At 39.0% G+C, this 24,167-nt stretch overlaps 2 protein-coding genes and 1 pseudogene across 10 annotated transcripts in view; all 3 read left to right on the top strand.

The window, feature by feature from the left end:
• Window positions 1–24,167, top strand: part of ST3GAL3 (ST3 beta-galactoside alpha-2,3-sialyltransferase 3) — a 185,316-nt gene that overhangs the window by 17,334 nt on the left and 143,815 nt on the right. For all 9 annotated transcript variants that reach the window (XR_010383864.1, XR_010383863.1, XR_004140935.2 and 6 more), the window contains exon 2: window positions 4,042–4,186. Coding sequence is in view for 6 of the 9 variants with exons in the window: in XM_031465607.2 (XP_031321467.2) it covers window positions 4,072–4,186 (115 nt within the window). In the remaining 3 variants the exon portion in view is untranslated. The remainder of the gene's footprint in view (window positions 1–4,041; window positions 4,187–24,167) is intronic.
• Window positions 20,870–22,130, top strand: LOC135322847 (receptor-interacting serine/threonine-protein kinase 2-like; annotated as a pseudogene).
• On the top strand, window positions 22,775–23,279 carry LOC105090923 (receptor-interacting serine/threonine-protein kinase 2-like). Its single transcript, XM_064493655.1, has one exon. It carries the CDS (start codon window positions 22,794–22,796, stop codon window positions 23,277–23,279), a length of 486 nt encoding a protein of 161 aa, XP_064349725.1. The 5' UTR covers window positions 22,775–22,793.

Here is a 24,167-nt window from a genome sequence, read left to right as displayed (position 1 = left end):
GTGCCAAAATCTCGTCAGCACCTTCATCAGCTTCTGCAAACCCAGCCTCCTTAGCTAAAGTCACTATTTCCTTACTTATTCTTGACTTGAAGCCCTGAAAATTGCTTACTACTTCAGGACCCTGTTTCTTCCAAACACCGTTTTCTCACCAAGACTTTTAGCCTATTGAGAGCATCTCCACGATTAGCAGTTGTCAAGTGTATATTGTAATCTTTTCAGATCTCTCATAAAGATGCTTTGGAGTTGCCCCCTCTGTCAGTGGCACTTATAATAAAACGCACCACATTTTTGCCCATAGTACGTAAGCCTTAATTGTGGCTGTTAGGCCTTGGCCATGCAGTTGCAGCAACATCGTATTTGGTGGTGAGAACACATCATGGATGGTACTACTATACTTGGTAATGCCATGTGGATGAATGGCACAATTATCCATAGTCATGAGGCAGCTATCACTGAGGTTTTTTCTCTACAGTATTTTTCAACAGAAGGACTAATGTGTCCACTCGTGTACTCAGAAAAAGTCAGGTGGATATTCCAACCACTTGGATGGGAATGAAACATAATAGGAAGTGTGTTCTTATCATGCCTTTAAGTGCCCCCGGGTTTTCTGGGGGGTACACGGCTAGAGGCCCTAGGGCAGCATCACAGTGGTGTTAACAGTAGGCAGAGGGCAAGCCTGTCCTTCGATGCCTTGTGTCGCTTAGCCTGCTTTTCTTCTATTGAAGTACATGTCTTGCTCAGCAATTTTTTCCAATAAATTGCAGTTTTGTCACAGTTAAACAGTAATTTTCTTCAATTCTTCTGGGAACTTTTCAGCAACTTCAGTATCAGCCAAAGCACTCTGTCCAGTAACCTTTAAGCTGTGAGGCTGCCTTCATCTCAGAAACTAAACCACCTTTAAATTTTACTCTTGTAACACTTTCATCAACATCGTCCAGTGCTTTCTAATTCAGCTTATTTAAAAGACTGATTTCTCCTAAAGTATAAGATAGCGGAACACTATGCTTTCTGCACCCCGCAATCCACTCAAGCAATGAACTTTGCAATTTATCCATAACTGGATGCCAACTAAAAGAGACCACTTGGCTACTAGCAGAACCAGTGGTAACTTTGGCAGTTTTCAACACTCTTTCTCTCTGAGTGTAAATAGTATGAACAGTGGACGAAGGCAAGTTCAACGCAAGCACAGTCTAAATGCTTACTTATGTCCAGTTTTATGCTAAGCATAACACCCTTACAAGTTCTCTTAGGCTTTTCTGATACCTGAGGACACGTCTTGCTAACAGATACACAAAATAAATGGAGATAAAGCACAGATGCTCACTTTTACAATTTAAAGCTCTGGTGGCTTCATGCGGACGGAGATGCCCAGTGTAGTTCCTGGGGAAGGAAGTTGGTGGTGCCCCTCTGGGTGTCCGCTGCTTCCGTAATGGCTGGATGCAAAACAGATGCTGAAGGCTGTCTTGGCCGTTCACCTCTTTTCATGAAAGTGAAAATCCTCTTTAGATTTCTTTCACTTAGTAAAAACAGGTACTAATGTAGGTCTTTCTCAGAAGTGGTGTAAAGCAAACTTTCAAAAAATGGAATATCTCTACCTCCAAATTGCTCCTGAAAGTCTACCAATTTAGATTTCTATTGTGTTATTTGTTTGATTTTTTAATATTCAAAATTATCGAGGCAATACTTGACTTATGACATTTAATTCAAAGTATATAAAGGGAAAGTTATCTTTCATCATTGTATCCTATATTTTAGAGGTAACCATGTCAACAGTTAGCTATAGGTGGGGGCGGGTACAGCTCAGTGGCATAGTGTGCTTAGCATGCACAAGGTGCTAGGTTCAATCCCCAGTGCCTCCATTTAAATAAATAAACCTAATTACCCCCCCCAAAAACCAAAATAGTTAGCTGTGTACCCCATAATAGCTTTTTAAGAAAACATATGTGCTTGTCATAAAGTCAAATATATAGACAAAATAAATTCATTTCTATACGTGTGTGTGTATCTATTTCTGTATCTGTATCAGTCTGTTTATTGAAAGAGCTCACTTCTAGACTCTTCCGTTGATACGTTTGTCCTTTCCTGTGCCAGTATCCATCAAGCTTAATAATTATGACTTTGAGTTGATCTTAGTATGATAAGGCTAATCCTCATTTCATTATTTTTTATTAAATTTTTTTCTTCACTCTTCTTGGGCATGAACTCTTTGGATTAACATTAAATCTAAGTTAAAAAAATAATAGGTTTTGACTGGAGTTAGACTGAACTTGGAGAGAACTGACATTTCAGGAGAGCTGACATATTTCCAGTATTGAATCTTGTCACTTAGGAACTTGTTATGTCTGTTTATTTGGATTTTTTATGTCCTTTGGTGAAAATCTTTTGTTTCTTCCAAAGCTTAGTTTTAGGTATTTTATAGATTTTGTTGCCATCGTGAATGGAATTTTTTCCCCTTATGTTTTCTAGTTGGTTATTGCTGGTGTAGTTTTTTAGAGGCTGTTGATTTTTGCAAGTAAACCATATAATCACTTACTTTAATGCATTTTCCATTAGTTCTAATAGTTTTTTGATTGGTTCTCATGGCTTTTGTAGGTGGACAGTTATATAATCTGCAAGTGATAACCTTTTATCACTTCATTTATAATATTTATACATATTTTGTCATATATTATTTTGTGACTGAGGTATCTGGGAGGTGGGGAAGGGTGATCCTGGGAAGTCTTTTTGGCTGATGCTACATTAAGGTGAGTATCAAAGAATGTGCAGTAGGTGGAAAGCAGGGTGGTGGAGAATGTATTCCAGACAGACCTTGAAGAGAGAAACAACAGGAAACGTTCAGCGCATAGAAAGAAGAGGGGCTAGGGCACAGGGCACAGATGAGGTTGTGAGAAGCAAGAGGTGGTTGGAGGGTAAATAGGACTGCAGTCAGAAGCTGCTAGACTATAGGGAGCAATTACTTTAGAGCAGTTACTTTATTCTAAAGGAATTGAGAGTTTAGTGAAAGGTGTGTTAGGCAGAATGACCCTTCAAAGATGGCCACACCCTAATCCCTGGAATCTGTAAATATGTTACTTTACATGGCAAAAGGGACTTTGCACAAGAAATGTAAGACCTTAAAATAGAGAGGTTATCCTGGATTATTCAAGTGGGCCCAGTCTAATCACATGAAAAAAGCAAGGAAGTTTCTTTGGCCAGAAACAGAAGCAAGGAGAAGTTGGAGAGATCAGAGGGGGAGGGACTTAACCCTCCATGGGACCATGTGGAAAACATGAGAAGGAGTAGGGGAGCAAAGACTGTCTGATAACCAGCGGAGAAACACGGGGACTTGGGCACTACGGCTGCAAGGAACTGAATTCAGGCTTCAGCCTGAAGGATCTAGGAAGTGAATTTACCTCCAGCTTCTCCAGAAAGAAATGCAGCCCTGCTGGGCCCCTGGGTTAGGGGCTTGTGATACCCTGTGCAGAGGACCCTGCTGAACCACACCATACCTGGATTTTTGGCCTTTATAACTAAATCCATGTGGTGTCAGGCTGCTACATTTGTGGTACTTTGTTGGAGCAGCAGTTAAGTACTTATACAAAGGGGTTTATGTAATGTCACATTTTGTGATACTAACAGATTGCTCCTTGTGCTGTGTGGAAAGTAGGTTTGGGAGAGTGCATATTTGCAGGTGGGAGAACATAAGTGGTGTGGACTGGGGTAGTGATGGAGGGAAGGCTGTCTGATTTGAGATTTATTTGGGAGGTTGGAATTGCCAGAGTTCAGTCATTGATTGGGTGTCAGCAGTGAGGGAGAGGAGGGCCATGAGGATGACTGCTGACTTCTGGCTTGGATGCTGAGTAATGGTGAAGCTGTTCTTTGAGACTGGGTTGAGCAGGTTGGAGGATCCCAGGTCATCAACTCAGTCAGTGGTAATTCTAGGTTGTCCTTCATTTGGAAATTCTCCTATAAATAGTTATTTTAAGGTGGAGTATATCAATAAGATGATTGCTTGATCATTTAAGACCTAAATTGTCTTTTTTTTTTTTTTTTTTTTTTTAGGTCATGTAGGCAATTGTAAATCATGTGAAGATGGGACTCTTGGTATTTGTACGCAATCTGCTGCTAGCCCTCTGCCTTTTTCTGGTCCTGGGATTTCTGTATTATTCTGCATGGAAGCTACATTTACTCCAGTGGGAGGACTCCAGTAAGTATGGCCAGTCTCGCCCACCCCCAGGAAGAGCCTGCTGCAGGTCAGGACTTGGGGTTTTCCTGTGGCTGCAATGCTCTCATTGTCTTCAGAAATGGGCAGTGAGAGTAAACTGAGCATTTCTGGGACTGAGGCTTAGAAACCACTCTTGTTGCTGTAGGTTGAGACCTTTGATATTCAAAAAAAAAAAAAAAAACCCCAACTGCATGTCATGGCAAATCTTTTTATGAACTCAGGGAAAATGTGCAATTCTTCCATAAAAACCCAAACCATACCAGTCCTTCTGGTTCTCCAGTGTTGTTCTTTTTAAATCACTACAGTTTCTTGCCACTCCCATTTGCCAGTTATTGCCTTAGGGCTTGCTGTTGAAGTTGGTTTCCTGATGCCCTTAAAACATTCACCTTTATCTTTTCCTTGCATTTTCAGTTTTCAGTTTAACACTGGCTTTGTTTTATTTTCACTAAGGAAATTTTGTCCACCTAATCTTTTTAGCCCTTGCTGGTACTGCACGTGCAGCTGAATAGAACAGTGGCTTTTCCCCCACACCCACTGACTCCTAATCCTGTTCTCCCACTTGTAGTCATACTCACTGTTGTCTGTGTGGCTGTCTGAACGCCCCACCCCCGCCCCTGACTTGCTTCTGGCTCCCCAGCACTGCCTGTGTTGTGGTTTGGGGATTGCAGTTGGAGAACTTGCATTGAGCCGCACCGACCTCTGCACGTTGTCCCCTTGGCTGTAGTTCCAGGTGTCACACGGTGGTCACATGTAGCTTTCCTTTTGGTTCTTTTATCTGACGGCTGTCTGAGCTGTGCCCAGGAAAGGTTGGGTGGCCTGTTCTGATTCCTAGTGAGTGTTTCTTCTCTAAAATAGTTTTATTTTTACAAACACCTACTAGATACCAGTGTGGAATTCACTCAAGAGTAGAGTCAGTCTCTAGATATGAGGTTAAAATGAGTTGGAAGAGGCAACTGGCAATTGGCCTATTGCTCTACTGACTCCTTAACATGGAACTGCTCCTATGAAGTGGTTCATTTCTTTCTCAAACTTCTGAAGCAACTTCAGCCAGTTTTAAAAGCGTAGTGTTACAGCTTTCATTTATTGTTTTATATGGAATGTTCAAGTGCCTCTTAAATGCGTAGCTTATAATTATCACTAATTACTTTGTGTTTCCAGAGTTTATTTAAATTTCCCTGTTCCAACTTATTTTTAAAATCAAGGCGACAGCTCAGAGTAAGGAGTATTTATATCAGTGCAGTGCGGAATTCTGTAGTTAGAGACATTGTTCATACCCCTAATGGATGGATTCATCTGTATCCATAAAAAAGATGGAAAAATGTGCAAGGATTGGGGGTGGGGTCTCTCTGTTAAAAGCTACTGTCCAATGACATAACCAAGGATTCAGTCATTTTTTCCTAGAGAAATCAAGAAAGACGTTAACTTGGGGAAGAACTCTCGTGTTTCAAGTTTTAGGCTAGATAATTTACAAATTTAATTTACTTCTTGTTATAACCATGGGAAGATGCGATTATTATCCCTATTTTCCATTTGAGCAGACTGAAGTATTTAGCTTAACTAATTTACCCAAGTTTTGTAGCTAATTGTTAGAACTGGAATTGAATTCTGATTTTCTGTCTTTAAAACCTATGTTCATTATTTTACTGTAAAGTGTAATAAAGATTAGGATAGGATTTAATTCTGTATTCTAGTTGGTGAAAAGAGAGAGGGGAGGGACTCAGAGAAGAAATAGTATAAAGTGTCAGGAGGGACAAAGAGAAAGAAAAAGAAAGGAAATTAAGGGGAAGGGAAAGGCAGAAAGTCCTCCAGGCGACAGGGGTTTGTTAGCTTAGAGGTGACAGGTGCTGCTCGTGTGCTGTAGGCTTCCATAGTTTGTGTTATCTGCTGTCCTTTGAGTTAGTTGTTCGCTGACTAACCACTATCCACAGCTTTTCTGTGACTCTGACTCTCAAGCCTTGCAGGTATTTGACTCCAAGTAGGTTGTTTAGACCTTCTTACTAGAGCATATTGTTTCTGTGCAGTAATATCAGAGACTAGAGTGATATGACCAGCCCTGAAGGCTTAACAAGTCAGAGAAGGGTCCCTCACTCAATAAACAAGGTCAGGCTGAAGGAGCTTCCCAAAGCAGATGACTGCTGTGTACCAACCGAAAGTTAGGCAATGGTTTAATGCTACTGATGGTGATGCCAATAATAATGAAATGAAAATAATTTATTGACTGTCTACTGTATGTCTGTACTGTAATGAGAGCTTTATTTTCATAATTTCATTTGATCCTCATAGTTTATGTTGATTATTATTATCCTCTTTTACACAGGGCTGTAGAAACTGAGGCTTCAAAAAGGCTCAGTAATCACGAGTTTGTATGTCTTCATCTGTGGAACTCAGAGGGCATTTCCAAGTTTGAAAAAATAAATGTCTTTAGCACAATTTTCCCTTAATTTTTATACTACTTGTGACTCATCAACAATATGTATTGGAATTCCTTCATAGTGGGGGAAGAAGAAGAGTCTAGAATTACATTTTTATTATTAAATTATTCATCCAATAAGCCGTATGTTCTTATTATGGCCCACATGCTGTTCTGTGTAAACTGCATATAAGATGAACATAGACTTTATGCTCTCAACCTATAACATGAGAAAGAAATAGGACAACTATTATAATGTGTAATGTTCTAAAAAAGAGGTTTATGTGAAATGCCATGTTAGAGCATGTAATCCCCTCCAGCTAGAAAATTTTAAGATTTAATTAATCCCAAGGCATATTGTAGAAGGATGCAAACTATTTTGTTTTGAGCAGTTTATAGTCACACATGGCCAAGACTTGCCAGGACTTGAGTCAAATGCTTCCTGTATGAGACTGGTGTAGTTATCAATCTGTTTTAAAAAGTTGAGGTTTCCTGTTCTGCATGATAATGAGCTTGAAAGTTGCCATTTTGACCTACAACAAATGAAAAGCTGAACAGACTGAAAACTCACCTCTTCTTGGATCTGTAAGTGAGGGGAGGACACAGGGCAGACCACTGCCACCCAGATGGGCGAGGCAGGTGAATACAGAGGGTCTCATGTCAGAACTGTCACAGGAGCCAGCGCCGGAGTAGACAAACTTGAATTACACTTGATGAATTGCTGGAGGCTCAGGGTGGACAAGACTAAGAATTATAAACTCCAGGAGGACCCAGTCATAGGGGGACCCCTACAGTATCATGAGATTTACCTCCAGGAGCTGGACCAGATTCCCAAAATAAATATTGGAGAAAAATCCCCTCCTGCATCTGGCAGGGAAAGAAAAAAGAACCATTCTGAAATATACTGGAGTACTTTGTTTTTCTTAACAAGGCCTGCCCTCCAGAAAAACTAGTTAACTGGAGCCTAACCTGTTGGAGTATTATCAGAGCCTAACTGGCCTGGGGGAAGTGAAATACCCACTCCAGCCATCTCTAGTGTTGCATGTGGAAGGGAAATATTCCGCTCCAGCCCACTAGCCACTTTACCCCACCTAAGTGGGGAGAGAAAAACTGGGAAATGCTTGTGAAGTTCACTGAAAGACTGAGACCCAATCATAGGGCTGTAGAAAGTTTCCCATCCCCCCACATCTTACCACCTCATTACTAAAGGCCTATTTATAGCGTTCCTTTTACCTGGTACATTATGTCTGGCTATCAAGAAAAGTTATAAAGCATAACAATAAACAGAAACAATTTAAAGAGACAGAGCAAGCATCAGAACCGGATGTGGCAGAGATATTGGAATTACCAAAGCAAGAATTTAAAACAACTATGATTGAATATGCTAAGGGCTTTACTAAGGGCTTTACTGGATAGAGTAGATAGCATGCAAAAACAGATGGCCAGTGTAAGCAGAGAGGTGGAAATTCTATGAAAGAACCAAAAAGAAATACTAGAGATAAAAAAAATACTGTAACAGAAATGAAGAACCCCTTTGATGGGCTTGTTAGTAGACTGGACATGGCTGAGGAAAGACTCTCTGAACTAGAGACTATATCAATAGAATCCTCAAAAACTAGAAAGCAAAGAGAACAAGGACTGAAAAAACAAAAAAACAAAAACCAAACAAACACACAAAAACCCAGAATATCCAGGGACTATGGGACAGCTGTGAGAGGTGTAACATGTGAAATGGGAAAACCAGAAGGAAAAGAGGGAAAGGAACAAGAAATATTTGAAACAGTAATGACTGAGAATTTCCCCAAATTAATGTCAGAACCAAACCACAGATTCAGGACACTCAGAGAACACCAAGTAGGAAAATGCCTAAAAACGATACCAAAGCATATCATTTTCACACTACAGAAAATCAGAGATAAAAAATCCTCGAAGAAGCTAGAAGGCAAAATATACCTTATTCATAGAGGAACACAGATAAGAATTGTATCTGACTTCATCTCAGAAACCATGCAAGCAAGAACAGAGTGAGGTGAAATATTTAAAGTGTTGAGAGAAAAAACCCACCAACCTAGAATTCTGTACCCTGTGAAACTACTCTTCAACAGTGAAGGAGAAATAAAGATTTTCTCAGACAAACAAAAATCGAGGGAATTTGTTGCAGTAGACCTGCCTTGCAAGAAATGTGAAAAGAAGTCTTTAGAGAGAAGGAAAGTAATATAGGTCAGACACTCAGATCTACATAAAGAGCACTGGAGAAGGAACAAGTAAAGGTAAAATAGAAACTTTCATTTTTCTTATTCATAATTCATCTAACAGATAACAGTTTGTTCAAGATAATTCCAACAATGTATTTGATTATGTATGCTTACATATATATCACATGTATGTGTATGTTTATGTACAAATAAAATAAATGATAGCAATGATATATTGGATGAGAGGTAGAAATTAGGATTACTTTGTTACTATAAGGTATTCACGCTACCCGTGAAGTGATATAGTGTTATTTGAAAGTGGACTTAGATTAGTTGTAAATATACATTGCAACCTTCTAGGACAACCACTGAAAAAAGTAAAAATGAAGTATAACCATTATGCTAAAAAAAGACAGTAAATGGAATCATAAAAATGCTCAGTTAAAATCACAAAAGTCATAAAAAGAGTGGAAGAGAAAACAGTAATGAATATGGTATTACTCTGCCTGTATCAGTAATCTTGTTGAACGTCAGTGGTCTAAATGCACCAATTAAAAGACAGAGATTGTCAGAATGGATCAAAAAATACAATCCAACTATCTGTTGTCTACAAGAAACCCATTTTACTTATAACGACATACAGATTAAAAGTAATTGGAGAAAAATATACTATGCTAATGCTAGTCAAAAATAAGCAAGAACAGCTGTATTCATTTCAGTCAAAGCAGGCTTCAAAACAAGGAAAGTTATCACTGATAGGGAAGGCATTACATAATGATAAAGGCTTCAGTTCCCCAAGAAGATATCAAAATTCTTAATGTGTATACACCTAACAGCAGATCCTCAAACTATGTGAGGGAAAAATTAATAGAATTACAAAGAGAAATAAATGAATCCACCACCATAGTTGGAGACTACAACACCCCTTTGTCAGAAATGGACAGATCCAGCAGGCAGGATATCAGTAAGAACCTAGTTGAACTCAATAACACTGTTAATCAATTGGATATAATTGACACCTATAGACTACTTCACCTAACGACAACAGAACACATGTTTCTTAGACTCACGTGGAGCATTCAAGATAGACCACATTCCGTGCCATAAAACATATCTTAACAAATTTGAGAGAATAGAAACCATACAATGTTTGCTTTCAGGCCACAAAAGGATTAAGCTAGAAATCAGTAAAACAAAGATAACTGGAAAATGCCCAAATATCTGAAGATTAAACATAACACTTCTAAATAACACATGAGTCAAAGAAGAAATATGTGATAATTTTTTTAATATTTAGAACTAAATGAAAATGAAAACAAAACTTATCAAAATTGTAGGACACAGCAAAAAGAGAAATTTATAGCACTAATGCATATATTAAAAATATATTAAAATGCATATATTTTAAAAAAGATCTAAAATCAATCACCTAAGTTTTCACCTTACAAAACTAGAAAAAGAGCAAATTAAATCCAAAGCACACAGAAGAAAAGAAATAATAAGAATTAGAGCAGAAATTAGTGAAATTGAAAACAGCAAAACAATAGAGAAAATCAGTGAAACCCAAACCAGTTTCTTTGAAAAGATCAATAAACTCAGTAAGCCTCCAATGAGGCTAATGAAGTAAAAAGAGAGATGACACAAATTACTAATACCAGAAATGAAAGAGGGATCATCATTTACTGATTTAAAGGCTTAGAAAGAAATACTGTGACCAACTCTGTCCGCAAATTTGGTAACCTAGACAAGATAGACCAATTCCTTGAAAGACACAATTTGCCAAAATTGACGCAAAAAGAAATTGACAGTTTAAGTAGGGCCATATCTATTAAAATAACTGAATCTGTAATCAGTACCTTCCAAAACAGAAGGCATCAGGCCCGGATGGGGTCACTGGTGAATTCTACCAAATTTTAAGAAAGAAATTAAGCCAATTCTCTACCATCTCTTTCAGAGGACAGAAGCAAAGGGAGAACTTCCTAACTTATTCTATGAGGCCAGCATTACTCTAATACCAAAAGCAAAGACATTACAAGAAAATTACAGACCAGTATCTCTCATGAACATACACACAAAAATCCTCAACAAAATATGAGCAAATCAAATCCATAAATCTATAAAAGAATTATACACTATAGTTGTAGGATTAATCTCAGGGTTTGCAAGACTGGTTTAACATTTGAAAACCAATTAATATAATTCACACATCAACAAGTTAAGGAAGAAAAATCACATGATCATTTCAGTAGCTGCAGAAAAGGTATTTGACAAAATCCAACACCAAATCATGATAAAAATTTTCAGTAAACTAGGAATAAAAGGAAATTTCCTCACCTTGATAAAGCATATCTACAAAAACCTGCAGATAACATCATACTTAATGGTGAGAAAATAGAAGCTTTTCTGTTAAAGTCAGGAACAAGGTGAGGATGTCCCTCTCACCACTCCTTTTCATTATTGTACTGGAAGTCTTAGCTAATGTGATAAAACAAAACAAAACAAAAAAAGGAAATAAAAGCTATACAGATAGGGAAGGGAAAAATAAAACTGTCTTTGTTCACATATGACACAATTGTCTATGTAGAAAATCCACAGGAAGTGACAAAAAGCTCCTAGAACTAGTAAGCAATTATAGGAAGATTGTAGGATACAAGGTGAACATACAAAAGTCAATTACTTTTATATTAAACCAGCAGTGAACAAGTAGAATTTGAAGTTAGACATAATACCATTTACAGTAGCACTACCCAAAATAAAACACTTATGTATAAAACTAACAAAATACACACAAGATCTATACGAGGAAAACTACAAAACTTTGATGAACAAAAAATAAATTGAAGGATATTCCATTTTCATGGATAGGAGGACTCAATACTGTCAAGATGTCAGTTCTTTCCAACTTTATTTATAGACTCAAGGCAATTCCAATTAAAATCCCAGCAAGTTATTTTGTGGATATCGACAAACTGATCCTAATGTTTACATGGAGAAGCAAAAGACCCAGAATAGCCAACACAATATTATCGAAGAGCAAAGATGGAAGACTGGCAATTACCTGACTTCAAGACTTAGTATATTAAAAAAAAAAAAAAGGCTTGCTCTAAAACTACAGTAATCAAGATAGTGTGGCATTGGCAAAAGATTAGACAACAGATCAATGGAACATTGGTAAAGAGCGCAGAAATAGACCCACATAAGTATAGTCAGCTTATCTTGACAAAGGAGCAAAAGCAATGCAATGGAGAAAAGATAGTCTTTTTAACAAAGTTGTACTGGAACAACTGGACATCCATATACCAAAAAAAAAAAAAAAAGAAAGAAAAAGAAATCTAGACAGACTCTACACCTTTTCCAAAAATTAACTCAAAATGGATCACAGTCCTAAGTATAAAAACATAAAACTAAAAAATTTTTAGAAGATAGAGGAGAAAATCTAAGATGACCTTGGATTTGGTGATGACTTTGTAGATATAACACCAAAAGCACAATTCATGAAAAAAGAACTAATAAACTGGACTCCATTAAAATTAGAAACTTCTGCTCTGTGAAGAGAATGAAAAAACAAGCCACAGTTTGGGAGAAAATATTTGTAAGGACACATCTGATAAAGGATTGTTATTTAAAAATATGAACTCTTAAAACTCAACAATAAGAACACAGGTAATCCAGTTTAAAAATGGGCCAGAGACCTCACCAAAGAATGTTTACAGTTGGAAAATAAACATATGAAGATGCTCCACATCATATGTCACCAGGGAAATGCAAATTAAAATAACAATGAGATATCACTACATACCTATTAGAATGGCCAAAGTCTGGGACACTGATAACACCAAATGCTGACAAGGATGTGGAGCAACAGGAACTCTCATTCATTGCTAGTTGGAATGCAGAATGGTACAGCTACTTTGGAAGACAGTTTGGCAGTTTCTTACAATGCTAAATATACTCTTACTCTATGATCCAGTAATCACATTCCTTGATATTTACCCAAAGGATTTAAAACCTTGTGTTCACACAAAAACCTGCACATCGATGTTTTTAACAGCTTTATTCATAATTGCCAAAACTTGGAAGTAACCAAGATGTCCTTCAGTAAGTGGAATGGATATCTAAATTATAGTACATCCAGACAATGAAATATTATTAAATGCTAATAAGAAATGGACTCTCAAGGCATGAAAAGACATGGAGGAAACTTAAATGCATATTGCTAAGTGAAAGAAGCTAATTTGAAAAGGCTACATACTGTATGATTCCAATTCCAGCTATGTGACACTCTGGAAAAGCAAAACTGTAAAGATAATAAAAAGATTAGCCAAGGTTTGTGGGTAGGAGAGGGGATGAATAGTCAGGGCACAGAGAATTTTTAGGGCAGTAAATCTGTATAGACTATCATAAGGGTGGATATAATCATTATGCTTTTGTCCAAACACACAAAGTGTGTACATGAAGCATAGACTGTAAACTACGGACTTTGGATGGTGATAATGTGTCAACATAGGTTCATCAGTTTTACAAATGTACCACTCTGATGAGGGATACTGATAATGGGGGAAGAGTATACATGTGTGAGGGTGGGGGTATATGGGAAATCTCGGTACTTTCCCCTCAATTTGCTATGAACCTAAAACTGCTCTAAAAAAATAAGGTCTTAATTTTAAAAGTACTGTAGAATTATCCTACTTTATGTGTGTATGTGCATGTATATACACACATACATATATATTATGATAAAAATTATGTACATATATTTAAATTAATGAACAAACCAACACAGTGGAGCCAGAAAGAGTTGAATGCACTCAGTTTCTTCATCTTCAAAGTGGAGATACTATACTTAATTTCTCAGCTCTAATGCTTTTACTTAGGTCAGTGCCTTGTATAAGTGTCGGATAGTTGCCTCTTATCAATAGACTTTATTTCTATGGTCCATTTTATGGAAGCATAACATTTTAATTTGTTTTGACTTTTATTTATATATAATAAATTAAAGTGGATATTTCAAATGATTAGTATTAATTTCCTGTGTTATGGGAGCTTTAAAAATTCATGTTACTCCATTTATCAGTTAGCAATTCCTTTTGTGTTTTTGCCCATATTTACAGAAGATCGTTACCAGAGAGATGATAAAATATTCATTAGTGATCTGATTGCTATGGAGAATACCATCTGGCAAGTAAGTTGGAGTTTGGATCTGATATTGGGAGGATACCTTGAACTTAGCTTGATAGTCATAAACAATTATATTAACTGGTTTCCATCTTAAAAATGAAATGGAGGCTGGCATTTCTGTCCTGTGGCTTAGGATGGCACTCTGCTTCTGATGATAATAGCATTAACTGGTATCAGGCTAGTCCTCCCTCTTTAAACAGCTGTAGAACTGGACAAAATAAAGGAAGCAGCTCCCATCAAGCAGTGGACCACAGGCAGTGTAAAAGTTCAGTCCCTAAGAGAGGGAAGAGTGATGAGGTGACTTCCACAGTTGCCTAGTTCTCTTTTGGGGGACAGTTTCCCACTCCTGTTCAGTGACCTGGAGTCTGAACAATCTGTGGTGGTTCCACTAAACTGAGGAGGCAGGGATCAGAGTTTAGGGCAGCTGAAGTGGTTGAAATCTGTGGGGTGAGCCATCACTGAGTAGGGAGTGATGAGGGTCTCAGAAGTCTGTAGGGGGATTTCCTGTGAGCCTACAGCTGAGGACTTGGCTGTTAGACACACACACACACACACACACACACACAGGGCAGAAACACCTGAGGCTTTGCCATGCAAATAGCAGCTGCTGTAGGGTGAGAGCAGAGGTCAGTATAACGGGGGTAATGGAGGGCCGGGGACCTTGAAATCACAGCCCTGCCAGCGTGGAGAGATCTCATTAACACTCGAACACCCCCCTCCCCCCGGCGTCCAGCTGAGATATCAGAAAGGCCATGCCTTACAAGTAAAGATCTCATCCTGGAGGAAGATCTACTCGAGACGCACCCTAACAGGGGCCCGAACCAAGCCTCAGCAAAGCAGATTTTGAAGATGGGTCCCTTCCAGTTAGAGAAGTCTAAAATACCATAGACTTTCCTCAAATCCGTACGAAACATAGCATAACATCATGGCTATACAGGTTGAAAGTGGTCAGGCAGTGACTGAACTTTCTCAAAATACAAATCAACATTCTCCAGAGGAAGACAGTAGTACTCATAGTTTCTACATATAACATCCACAGTGTCCAGTGTTCAGTAAGAAGTTACTGGACACACAAATAAACAGGAAAATGTGATCCGTACGCAAGAAAAAAACCCCAAGTCTATCGGTAAGAGGACCCAGATACTGGACTTAGCAGACAGAGTAGCTATTATGGGTAATCTCAAGAATTAAAAGAAATACAGTGAACAGTAAGTAATCTCAGCAGATAAATAGAAACTGTAAACCAAATGCAAATTCTAGAACTGAAAAGTGTAGGAATTGAAATGACTATTTTATCTAACACTAGACAGGATATAACAGAAGTAATGAACTTGAAAAGAGTAGAGTAAAAATTATCCAGTAGGAACCACAGAAAGGAAAAAATATTGAAGGAAAATGAACAGAGCCTCAGGGATCTGTGGTACAACATAAAATTTTCTAATATATAGGAGAATTGGGCAGAAAAAATTTTGAAGAAATAATGGCTGAAAACTTCCTAAAATTTTGGTGAAAACATTGACTTACAGATCTAAGAAGCTCAGCAAACTAAGAAGGATAAATATTGGGGGAGGGGGGAAATCTAGATACATTAATAGTCAAACTTCTGAAACCTAAACATAAAGTGAAAATCTTGAAAGCGGACTTTACATATGGGGGTAAGAAATTCCACTTACCTTTCAGCATAAACAGTAAGGATCTGAACACAATGAAAGATCTTTAAAGGACTGAAAGAAAATACCAAAAACCTGTGATTCCAGAATTCTTTATCTGAGGAAAATATCCTTCAAAAATGAGGATAAAATAAAGACACTTCCAAATAAAGAAAAGTTAGCAGAATTAGTTGCTAGTGGAATTGTAATACAAAAGAAAGGATATCCTTCAGGCCAGTGGGAAGTGATAGAAGATGGAAACTTGGATCTACAGGAAAAAATGAAGATCCCCGGAAATGGTAAATAGTGGACAAATATAAGAGACTTTCCTTTCTTCTCATAACTTGCTTAAAAGACAACTAATTGCTTACAGCAAAAACAGTAACCCTATAAGGTGAGATTTAGAAGACGCGTAGAAGTGAAAGATACGACAACACTTGCACGAGGAGTGGGGGGTGAGTAAGTGGAATTTTATGCTTATAAGATTACATTTGTGAAAAGGAAATAAATGGAAAGTAGGAATGTTGTGAGTAAAGGGTAAAGTGAGTAAAGTTTGTGAAGTAAGGAGTAGGAAATGTCAGATGAAAAGAGGTATTATACTGACTCTGAATAGACTCTGGCGAGTAAAGGATGTGTACTCTTTATTAGAACTCTTAAGTAGAACAACTGCTAACGAAAATAACAAAAAGAGGTGTGTATCTAAGAAATACAGTAGAAGAAATAAAATGGAGTGCTAAAAACATATTCAGTTAACTCCCCAAAACAGCAATAGAAGAAGAAAAAACAGAAGGGAGAAATGGAAAACAAATGGTAAGACAGTTGACGCCATCCTTAGTGTATAAATAATTATATTTAAATGTGAATGGGTTAAAACTCCAGTTGAAGACAAAGTGTCAGAATGGTTAACAAAACATGATCTATGTCCTGATGTAAGAGATATATTTTAAATTTAAAGACGCAAATAGGTTCAGAGTAAAAGGTTGGAAAATATATCTTATATAAACAGTAAGATTAGAAAGTTGGCACAGCTATATTAATTTCAGGAAATTATACTTCAAGACAAAGAGTTTGCGAGAGATTAGAGAAGGTCATTACATAATGATAAAAGGAGCAGTTCACTAGGGAGACATCTATTAATATGTATGTATCTAATAAGAGAGTGTCACACTTCATTAAGCAAAAACTAATAAGACTAAAGGGAGGACAGGGCAAATCCACAATAATGTTCAAATATATTAATACTCCTCTCTCAGTAATTAATAAAACAAGTCAAGAAATCTATAAAGATATAGAAGATCTAAGCAACACTATCAACTACTTCTGCCTAGTTGACATTTGTAGAACACTTCATCCAATAATGGCAGAATATATGTTCTTTTCAAGTGTAAACAGAGTGTTCATTGAGACTGATATTAGGCCATAAAATACGTCTCAATACATCTTAAAAGACTGAAATCTTACAGCATATATTCTATGATTATGATAGAATTAAATAAGAAATCAGTAATGATAAGACAGTAATTGCAGGTAGAGGCAAACTAAAGCTTGCAGGCCAAATCCAGCCTGCTGCCTATTTTTGTAAATAAAGTTTTATCAGGTCACAACCATGTCAGTTTATTTATGTATTGTCTATTGCTGCTTTTGTGCTCTAATGGCATCATTGAATAGTTGTGACAGAGGCTATCTGGTCTGCAAAGCTTAAAATATTTTAAAACAGAAAATAACAAGTGTGGGCAGGGATGTGGAGAAATTGGGACTCTTGCTGCATTGCTAGTGGGAATATAAAATGCATTCCTATGTGCATTCATAGGTGCAGCTGCCATGGAAAATGGTATGATGATTTCTGAAAAAATTAAAAATAAAATTACTATATGATCTATACTATATGATCTATATCTATATACTACAGGATTATACTTCTGGGTATATACACAAAAGGCGTAAAAGCAGGGACTTGAACAGATATTTGTACACATGTGTTCATAACAGCATTATTCACAGTTGCCAAAAGGTAGAAGCAACTGACCTGTCCATCAGTGAATGAGTGGGTAAAGAACGAAATGTGGTGTATACATGCAATGGAATATTATTCTGTCTTAAAAAGGAAAGACATTTTGACACATGCTATATGGATGAACTTTGAATTCATTATGCTAAATTAAACAAACCGGTCAGTAAAGGACCAATATAGTATGATTCCATGAGGTTCCTGGAGTATCAAAATTCATAGAGACAGAAAGTAGAATGGTAGTTGCCAGGGTCTGGAGGAAGTGGGGGGCGGATGTGGAGCCAGCTTCTAATGGTACAGAGTTTCAGTTGGGAAAGATGAAGAAGTTCTGGAGATGGATGATAGCAATGAATGCACAACAGTGTGAATAATTGTCACAGAACTGTACACTTAAAGTGGTTAAAATGGTAAATTTTATGTGTATTTTATAACAATACATTTTTTAAAAGGAATAATCAAGGAAATAAGAGAGAAAACATAATTTAGGAAGAGATGTGGCAATATTACTACAGATCCCACACATAGTAAAGGGGTAATAAGGGAATATTATGGCCAGTTTTATGGTAATAAAATTGACAATTTAGGTGAAATGGGCAAATTCCTTTGAAAACACAGCTTACCAAAACTGATTCAAGAAGAAATGGAAAAACTTGAGTAGCTTTGTATCTATTAAGGAGCTTGAATTCATAATCAGAAAGCTTTGGGCCCAGAGAGTTTCACTGGTGAATTCTGTAAACATTCAAGGAATGGTTTAATACTAGTCTTACAGAAACTCTGAAAATAGAGGGAGAAATAGTTTGCAGTCCATTTTATGGGGCCAGCATGATCTTGACCAAAGTATAGCAAGTATATTACAGAAAATAAGATTAGCGATCATTATCCTTCATGGACATCGATACAAAAATCTTCAATAAAATGTTAGAAATTGAGTGTGAGATACATATATTTAATATAAAAATTATTATATAATGTGTGTGTGTGTGTGTGTGTATATATATATATATATATATAATTATACCCAATGTATAATAAGGATATTACATTATGCCTAAGGACTTCAAGGTTGGTTCACCATTTAAAAATTAATCAATGTAGGTAGAAAGTGCCAAGATGACAGAGTAGAAGGATGCTCTTAGCTCACCCTCTCCCACGAATACACTAAGAGAGACATCCACAGACCCACGCATTCACTCAGAACACCTGTTGAACTTTGGCAGAACATCGCCTACTTCAAAAGACAAAAAAAATTCCTCACAAAATCTGGGAGGAGAAAGGAGAAAAAGAAGAAAAAGGAAATTAGTGGGAGAATCTGTCCTGTGGGGAGGGAGCGGCAAAAGAGGAATATTGCTCTTATGTTGGAATGCCCCCTCTCCAAGGAAGAGGTCAGTGGGTACAGAGGGGGACCTCTGAGGCTTAGAGGGTTGCATGGCAGGTGCTTGGCTGACAGAACTGAGAGAAGCCGGCACAGAGGGCCCTGCGATCTCTAGCCCTAGATGTGAGCCAGTGAGGGTGGGCCAAGACTGGCTGCCCGAGCTGGGCAGAGGGCTGGGGCTGACTGCCAAGAGGCAGCCTCTGAGGGCTGGAGTGTGCTGTGGGCTGTGGCTGGGAATGTATACTGAACAGAGTAGCCCAAGTCCCCCATAAAAAAAGGCAACACAGCTGGTGTGTTGAGGGGAGGGGTGCAGTATAGCTGGGCTGTAGCCTCTGTCTCCACAGGCCCATGGCACCATTGTTGACACGTTCTCATGAGAAGAGAGGTGGGGCTCAGCCATAGCCACCATATTCACTGGTGCAGGGGTGAGGTTGAAAACTGAATCCGTACCCAGGGCCTGCACAACTTCATAGATGGGACTGAAATTTGTTTACCACCTCAGGCAGAGGGGACTGATTTGCTCCACGGGTGCCTTTGTGGATCCGCGCCTCTAAGACAAACAAGCAAGGAGCGGAGTTCGCACAGCAGGGGCGAGTGCCGGTGCGGTTTTCAGTGGACCTGCATACTTTACGTGGACGTGGTGCTGGGGACAGCACTGACCCAGTAGCGCAGCTACACAATTGCTAGGGCTCTGGGGGCTTTGCGAGCATGCGCCTCTGAGACCAACGAGTGGAGTTCGCACAGAGGGGGCAAGTGCAGGTGCAGCGTTTTCAGGGGACCTGTGTGTCTTACATGGACATGGCACTGGGGACGGCACTGACCCAATAGCCCACCGCGATCCAGGTGTGTGACCCAGATGTCAGCGGATGTGCACTGGTAGCTCTGAGGGCAGAGAACCTGGGGGATGCCAGAGCAGAGCACTGACCTTCCTGCGGCCAACACGGGGACAAGGGCAGCATCAACAAAGAGTGCCTGAAGTACTCCAGCACCCCCTGCCATGCACTGCAGCTCAGACACAGGCCTGGAAGCCTCCAGTCCAACAGAAGGGGAACAGGCCTGGCCCCTGTCAGGCTGTGACAACCACAGAACAGAAAGGAGGTCCCACTCAACAACCTGGGCAGGCTCTGGTCACCACGACACAGGCCACACCCACAATCAAAGGGATAACAGCCACACACACGGATGTGGCAACCGTTCATAACAGACCTCGCTACAAACTTAGTAGAGGTGCACGGTCTACGTGGGAACACATCCTCTTTAAAACAAAAGACAGAAAAATAGCCCTTCAAGAGCATGGTAGATAACTGATACTCCATAATCCATAGGGCCAGAGAGATACAAGTAAAGCGAGGAAGCAGAGGAACCACTCCCAATTAAAGGAATGAGAGAAATGCCCCGAAAGAACCGCCAGTGATTCAGACTTCAGATAGTCTACTAGATCATGACTTCAAAAAGGGGATGGTAAAAGCACTGAAAAATGAGACTGAATAAACATGCAGAATACTATAAAAAGGAAGTAAAAACTATAAAGAGGAGCTGATTAAAAACAGAAAAATCGGTGGCTGAGATAAGAGTTGAGCTAAAGGCAGTCAAAAGCAGATTAGATAATTCAGAGAGACTAGGTGACTTAGAAGACAGGATAACGGAAGTCACCTAAACAGAACAGCAGACAGAGAAGCCAGTGAAAACAACACAAGGGACCTCTGGGATAATATAGAGCATGCTAATCAACAAATAGGGGTCCCAGAAGGAGGAGAAAGAGAAAAAAGGATTGAAAAGATATTTGAAGAAATCATAAAGATCCACTGCCCAGAAGAGATTTCTCCCCCGGGGTGAGAGTTTTCTGACTCGGTATGAGGCTGCTGAGAGCAACTTTCCTCAAAAGAGAACTTCCAAACCCAGCGGTTAGGGGCAAGAAGACATATTGGGCGCCCTTGGCTTCCTTCCCCACCTCCGAGCCCCGCGAGTGTGGCCCAGACCGGGGCCGTGCCACAAGACGGAGATCCCAGGCCCCAGGCCCTCTTCCCCGCCTCAGCGTCCACGGCTTAAGTCGCCTGAGATGCGTGGGGAGGGAGGAGCTCGGCAGGCGGGCGGTGCCTGGGAGGGCCGGATCTGGGAGAGGAAACCCGCAGAGTTGACCCCAGTCTCCAGAAGAGTCTGCCCCAGCTGCGGAAGAGCAGCGGCTTGGCGTAGGCTGCATGGGGAACGGACGGCCTCGTGACTTAGTGTCCGGTGGCCTAGAGGGCCTGGCCGACTCCGCTCGTGCAGGGGCGAAGCCGCGGAAGCGGAGGGCACAACTGGAACCACCGGCGGCCTGAGTGCCCGCGCCGCGGGCCACCACAAACGAGGGGGCCGTGTGCAGCACCTGCCCACCACGGGCTTGCCGACCTGTGCTACCTGAGCCGCGGTGCCTCTGGCACCCTGTCGTCGGCCCGGCACGCAGACCGGTGCGTTCAGGTGGCTGTGAAGCACCTGCACGTGCACATCCCGCTTCTCGACAGTGAAAGAACTGATGTCTTAAAGAGAAGCTGAAATTTTACACAAAGCTAGATTTAGTTACATTCTTCCAATTTTGGGAATTTGCAATGAGCCTGAATTTTTGGGAATAATTACTGAATACATGACAAATGAATCATTAAGTGAACTCCTACATGGGAAAAATGAATATCCCGATGTTCCTTGACCATTGAGATTTCGCATTCTGCATGAAATTGCACTAGGTGTAAATTATCTGCACAATATGAATCTTCCTGTACTTTATCATGACCTGAAGACTCAAAATATCTTATTGGATAATGAATTTCATGTTAAGATGGCAGATTTTGGTTCACCAAAATTGCACATGGTGTCCCTCTAACAATCACGAAGTAGTAAATCTGCACCAGAAGGAGGGGCAGTTATGTATATGCCACCTGAAAGCTATGAACCTGGACAGAAGTCAAGGGTGAGTATCAGCATGATATAAGTAGCTATGCAATTATCACATGGGAAGTCTTACTCAGAAAACAGCCTTTTGAAAAGTCACCAGTCCTTTGCAGGTTATGTATAGCGTGTCACAAGGACATCGACCTGACACTAATGAAGAAAGTTTGCCATTTGAAAACAGCCTTTTGAAAAGTCACCAGTCCTTTGCAGGTTATGTATAGCGTGTCACAAGGACATCGACCTGACACTAATGAAGAAAGTTTGCCATTTGATTTACCTCAATGAGCACTTATGATCTCTAATAGAAAGTGGATGGGCACAAAAATCCAGAAGAAAAACCATCATTCTTAAAATGTTTAATAGAACTTGAATCAGTGTTGAGAACATTTGAAGAGATAACTTTTCTTGAAGCTGTTATTCAACTAAAGAAAACAAAGTTACAGAGTGTTTCAAGTACTGTTCACTTCTGTGACAAGAAGAAAATGGAGTTATCTATAAACACATCTGTAAATCATGGTCTGCAGGAGGAATTGTGTGGATCCTCTCAGCTCCATAGAACTAGTGGTTCTCCTGGAGCCTCAGGGTTCCTGTCAGCTCCTCAAGAAAATGATTTTTTTTTACCTAATTCTTAAGATCAGTACTTCTGGATCATATAGTTAGTAGCTGGCAAACCCAAGACTCAGAGTCAGGTCTTTTGATAAATATTTTCATGTCACTGTACTATACCATGTTGTCATCATGAAGAAATTGTTTCTGGTTGAAGGTTGAACATCCTATAGTTAGAAAGGATGGGCATTCCAGGCAAAAGGAACAACATAGAGGCAAAGAAGCAAGAAAACAGAGAACAGAAAAATGCAAAACTTTTCTGTGCTGCGTCAATGTCCAGTAAATCACAGTTGGAACAGTAACATTTCTGTGGCTCAAAAGACAACATTCTGTGATCACAAGACTGCCCCATGTTCTTTAGCAATAATAAATCCACTCTCAGCTGAGGGAACTTCAGAGCGATTTCAGCCTGGTATAGACCAACAGTGGATTCAGAGTAAAAGAGAAGACATTGTGAACCAAATAACTGAAGCCTGCCTTAACCAGTTGCTAGATGCCCTTCTGTCCAGGGATTTGATCATGAAGGGGGACTATGAGCTCATTAGTACCAAACCTACAAGGACCTCAAAACTCAGACAGCTGGATACCAGTGACATCCACGGAGAAGAATTTGCCAAAGTTATAGTACAAAAGTTGAAGGATAACAAGCAAATGGGTCTTCAGCCTTACCCAGAAATACTTTTGGCTTCTCAATCATCATCTTTAAATTTATTTCAAAATAAAAGCTTATAAATGACTCTTTTGCAAGAAGAAAAGTCAGTTTATAAAAGGGTATTTTATGTTTGTATTGCCTTGATCATGTTGTTTATATAGGATCCATAGGAGTATTAAAAACTAGAATGAAATTTCTTCTTCAGATAAAAAAAATTAATTACTGTAAAATGTCAATGGACTAAATGCTCCATCAAAAGATACAGAGTGGCAGATTGGATAATAAAACAAGAACCTACAATATGTTGCATACAAGAGACCCACTTTAGGGTGAAGGACATACATGGATTGAAAGTGAGAGGATGAAAAAAGATATTTCATGCAAATAGAAATGACAAGAAAGCAGGAATAGCAATACTGATTTCAGACAAAACAAACTTTAAAACAGAGACCATAAAGGAAGACAAAGGTAACACTATATAATGATTAAAGGAGCAATATAAGATGAGGATATTACACTCATTAAAATATATGCACCCCATATAGGAGCACCTAAATACATAAAGAAAATACTAACAGACATAAAGGGAGAAATTGGCAGTGATACAATAACAGTAGGGACTTAAATACCCCACGTGCATCAATGGACAGATCATCCAGACAGAGGGATCAATAAGGAAACACAGACCTTAAATAACACTTTACACCAAATGGGCTTAATTGCTATTTATAGAGTATTCCACCCAAAAGCAGCAGAATACACATTCTTTTCAAGTGCACATGAAACCTTCTCCAGGATAGAGCACATGCTAGACTACAAAACAAGCCTCAATAAATCTAAGAAAACTGAAATTGCCAAACTAGAAACAACTCAAAGACAGTTAATGGATAAACAAATTGTTATATATCTATACAATGGAATAATATGCAGTATTAAAATGGAATTAACTATTTTTTCTGTTTTTATCA

The sequence above is a fragment of the Camelus dromedarius genome, chromosome 14 (genome assembly GCF_036321535.1).
Source record: "Camelus dromedarius isolate mCamDro1 chromosome 14, mCamDro1.pat, whole genome shotgun sequence".
In the NCBI taxonomy this organism is placed as follows: domain Eukaryota; kingdom Metazoa; phylum Chordata; class Mammalia; order Artiodactyla; family Camelidae; genus Camelus; species Camelus dromedarius.
Note: the sequence above shows the minus strand (reverse complement) of the source record. Positions and strands in the feature narration are given on the sequence as shown.